Here is a 4,580-nt window from a genome sequence, read left to right on the forward strand (position 1 = left end):
TGCTGTTTACGGTTCAACATTCAGTTTCATAAAAATGCATGGAAACATGATATAGCTTCATTCAGACTTTTTAGTTTTGATAAACTAGCAAGATGAAGAGGGGTTAAAGACATACAGTTGTACTATTAAAATTAAACTAACCAAAGCTCCAGTAAGTATTGTAGGTTCTTATAATCCCTGTCCTGGTGTGTATTAATAATCGACCCAGATAAGGTTATTCGTCTATAGCACGTGTACTGTATGTTTGTTTAAATAAACTATATATTGTTTGCTTAGTGCAGATATGAGAACATAAATATTATGTCTTTAAGTACAGGTGTGTCTGAGATGAGTGGGCATTTTCACGTGTATGAAAGCTTCTAGATTTACTGATATCGTCTTTAGTTTTACGAGTAAAAACTGAAATTTCCTCTTTTACTCTCATAAAACTGAGCAGCTATCATGAATTTGTGTATAGGGTAAATATGTACCTTCCTCTATGCATGCACAAAGCAAACACACAAATTTTATTTCTGAAGATTGTAAAAGTCAGTCATGTACAGTAGTCCTGTTTATTACCCATAATGGTTTTTAAATTTGAATGAACTCACTGAACCCACTGAAATTATTTATACAATGATCATTTCATTCAACCAAGAAGACAACATAATCACTAAGTGTTAATAAATCACTTAAAGCTGCAGTCCGTAAGTTTTGCCTCTTCGTCGCCATCTCTGTTTGAAACTTGCAATTGCAGTTACTTGCGGAATTATTTTCATTGCGTGAGTTGTGCGAATAGCTTGTTCAACAATTCTTCTCCTCCTCGTCCAGTCTGCTGTGGCTTGCCTCCATTTTGGGGAGTATCACGACGCATCCGCACACTTCTGCTTCGTGTAAACAACGCATGCGTGTGCTGACGCATGTCCGTGTTGACGTAAGCAGCAGCGCAATGCGCATGCGCTGTTTACACGAAGCGGAAGTGCGTGCACGCGTCGTGATACTCCCCAAAATTGAGGTTTAGCGACAGCAGACTGGATGAGGAGGAGAAGAATTGTTGAACAAAGTTGTTATTTTTGTTTTCTTTGCACAAAAAAAGTATTCTTGTAGCTTTGTAAAATTACGGTTGAACTACTGATGTCACATGGACTATTTTACTGACGTAAATAAATCCAAATAGAAAGCAGTTATTTTGAACTGTACTAATATTTCACAATATTACTGTTTGCACTGTATTTTTGATCAAATAAATGCAGCCCTGATGAGCATTAGATGCTTTCAAAAACATTACAAATCTTGCCGACCCCAACATTTTGAATGGTCATATGTGTGTTTAACTTTTAATTATTAATTTGACTTCTCCAGTCCTAGAATTCACAACTTTAAAACTCCCTTATATTTCCAAGTTTTCCATGACTGTGAGAACCCTGCATATACTTCAACTGAAAACAGTAATAAAAAGCAATATTTACCTAGAATTTTGCTTCATAAAAAAAAGGAAGATGACATAAAATTAATTCAAAATGAAATGTTATTTCAAATAAACTGCCCTAATGAACCGACAGTCTGAAATGGATCTGCCTACTGTGTTTTTCTGTTGTTATTTGATATTATTTGTGTCTATTATTTGTTTTTTGTATGTGTTGTGTTTGATGCATCTCACCAGCTCCAGGGGACAGCGGTCATACGTGCTCTGAAAACACACACAGTCAGAATAAACATTGACTCTATGTTTTACTTCAACACACTCAATTACACCCCACTACACTAATGACAGTAAACACTGAGACCGCACTTTCCTGACCGACTGGTTCTAAGTAATAGCTTTATCATCATGCACCGATATGCTGTATGTTAATAACTGTCCCATTAAGCTTTATCTATATTCTCTCATTTTATTTTATAAACTGAGATATTTTAAGATAATCTATGTGAGTCTGCATGTCTATTTCACTGAGTTAATATAAGCAAAAGCATTTGGATGCATTTTATAAAATCAAAACTGCTTTATTTTTAAACTTTTTTTTTTGTAAATTTTTTTTATTGTATGTTTAGTGAATTGTATGGAAGGACATTTAGCTGTGATGAATTTTGTCCTAATTTAATCTTGAGTAAGAAGCCGTCCTCTCCCACTTGATGCTCTGCTTTCTTCTGTAGTTCCTGGATCAGGCTGTCCAATAAACGCTTGGCTTTAATCTCCTCCTGTGGGTTCTCTAAATCTATTCCATCCCTGAAAGAGGACACAAAGGCACACCTTATAACACTGATATATGGAAAAAAATGACAAAGTGGCAGGTCAAAATCTTCACATACCAGGGTTGTCCCTCAATCCACTGGGACAGGTAGTGTCGCACCTCTATAGGGAAGTGTTGCCCGTAGAGAGACTGCATCTGGTGTAGAGCATCTCCCTGCAGCTGCTGGGCCTGGATCCACACTGCCATGTTCTCTCTGAAAGAGACAAAAAAAAACAGAGAGCGCAGTCCGTTACAGCACAAGAGATAGATGAGAACTGCGGGACATGAGAAATGCTGAAAGAGGGTAATGGGGAAAATGGGCAGATTGTCACGCCAACACAAACATGTTTAGGTCACATTTCAAAGAAATGAAAAGTATCTGTAAGATTATTGTTTATATATATAATATATTATATATATATTATATATATATATATATATAGATATATATATATATATATATATATATATATATATATATATATCTATATATATATTTTTTTTTTTTTTGTCATACTGTGTAATTATATAATATTATATAATTATAAATTATTTATTTAAAATGATTAAGTGTGTGCATATATATATATATATATATATATATTATATATATATATATATACACACACACAACTATATATATATATATATACACATATATACATATATAAACACCACACATATATATATATATATATATATATATATATATGCACACACTTAATCATTTTAAATAAATAATTTATAATTTACATATATATATACAGACACATATACATACACACATACTTATTAGTAGCTATAAAGTAGCATTAAAGCATAAAGTTTTTAATAATAATAATAATAATAATAATAATAATAATTAATTGAAAACTCAAAAGATTCCAGTTTTCAGAGCGACGACAGAAAGTTAGAGATGGCAGATAAAAAACAAAAGAAGAAAACATCTGCGGAACAAAAGAAGGCTACAATAAGGCAAGAAGGAACTGTGTAAATATCGGATCAGCCTTCCAGCGCTGGAAAAAAACTCACGGAGCGGAAAGGCCTCCGATAGGATGCTGAGGTTGCTTTGTTTCTTCTCGACAGGTCAGTAACATTGGTTTTGCTTTGTTTCACAGAACTAATATATGATGGCTTTTTCTTGAATATGTTCATGTGTCATGTTCGCTTGTTTGTTCATCTGCAATCATATTGTCGTTCCCTTCAGCTATGATAAAGACACATTCATTTCCACACCCTATAAGCCTTGAGCATCTAAACCTCCTCCACTGTCTGTTTCAAGCGTCAGCTCCCAAAGTGATTCTGAAAAGTAAGATACTATGTTTAATACGGCGAATAATAATATAGCAGATTCCGCCATAATTGTTGCCTGGGTTGAGTACGTACTGTATGTGTGGGGCGGAGCTATCAAAATAGGGGCGAGACCCTTTTGGGGTAAGGGTGTGTTTGTTTTGCTGATTGGAAATATCAACATTGGCTACCAGATATCACTTACCCCACCTTTAATGGATTTGTTGTGTCAACACAGCTACTTTGCTGGCATAGCATGTGTGTGAGTGCAAGAAGAGACTCACAGAGAGCAGAAGAAAACGTAAAGAGGAAGGAAATGATTGTGTTGAAATGAATCTCGTGCTCCCCTCAGAGAGAGACAGACAGACTGAGATGCTCATATTCACTGTTTTGCACTCATTTAAAGTACCACAATGAAAAATGTTACAGAAACATAGGGAAAATGAGAAAACCTTCATAAAGCAAAAAGAGAGGAAAAAAAACTGAGAAGCAGAGAGAAAGAAGATTTTGTTTGTACTACAGAAAGACCAATATATTAGCCAGGGTGATTAATCAACATTTGACAATTTTGAGAATGTCCCCATCAAGTTGAACAGATATTACACACTTCACCTTTTAAATTAAACTATTTTGTATACATCTAATTTGCTATGATTAAAAACTATTATTTATTATTTGTCTCCGCAAAATATTGGATGAGAAAAAACATTCGTAGTACAAAAATAAAACAATAAATCAATGCCAGTATTACAAAGTATAACATTATAAAGTGCATAGATCACACATATTTCTAAAGAAACATTGTGCGACAGCAACACCAGCAGGTAAAGTTACAGTGGGAGTCCGCATCTCTTTCGCCTCCCCTGAGCCCATTAGGTTTTAACAGATCCCCCATAGCATGCAGTGGGTTTGCTGGGTGGTAATTGAGAATGAATGGGGGAAAGTCACGTGAAAGGAGGCAATGTCTCCATCATGATAAGACTGGATATGACTGATTATGTTCGGCTGTGATTGGTTTATGCGATAAATCCCGCCTCTTGTGTTTACGTGCGTTCTGCGTTCCATCTGAATGAACAATGT

At 34.8% G+C, this 4,580-nt stretch overlaps 1 protein-coding gene across 1 annotated transcript in view; it reads right to left on the reverse strand.

Moving 5' to 3' along the window:
• Positions 1-2,016: 2,016 nt before the first annotated feature.
• The window catches only part of LOC122136803 (signal transducer and activator of transcription 5B-like), a 51,071-nt gene continuing 48,507 nt past the window's right edge, over positions 2,017-4,580 (reverse strand). The window contains exons 3-4 of the mRNA XM_042721395.1: positions 2,290-2,424; positions 2,017-2,206 (exon numbers count right to left, since the gene is read on the reverse strand). Of these exons, the coding sequence (XP_042577329.1) occupies positions 2,017-2,206; positions 2,290-2,417 (318 nt within the window). The 5' untranslated portion in view covers positions 2,418-2,424. The remainder of the gene's footprint in view (positions 2,207-2,289; positions 2,425-4,580) is intronic.

The sequence above is a fragment of the Cyprinus carpio genome, chromosome B3, assembly GCF_018340385.1.
Source record: "Cyprinus carpio isolate SPL01 chromosome B3, ASM1834038v1, whole genome shotgun sequence".
Taxonomy (NCBI): domain Eukaryota; kingdom Metazoa; phylum Chordata; class Actinopteri; order Cypriniformes; family Cyprinidae; genus Cyprinus; species Cyprinus carpio.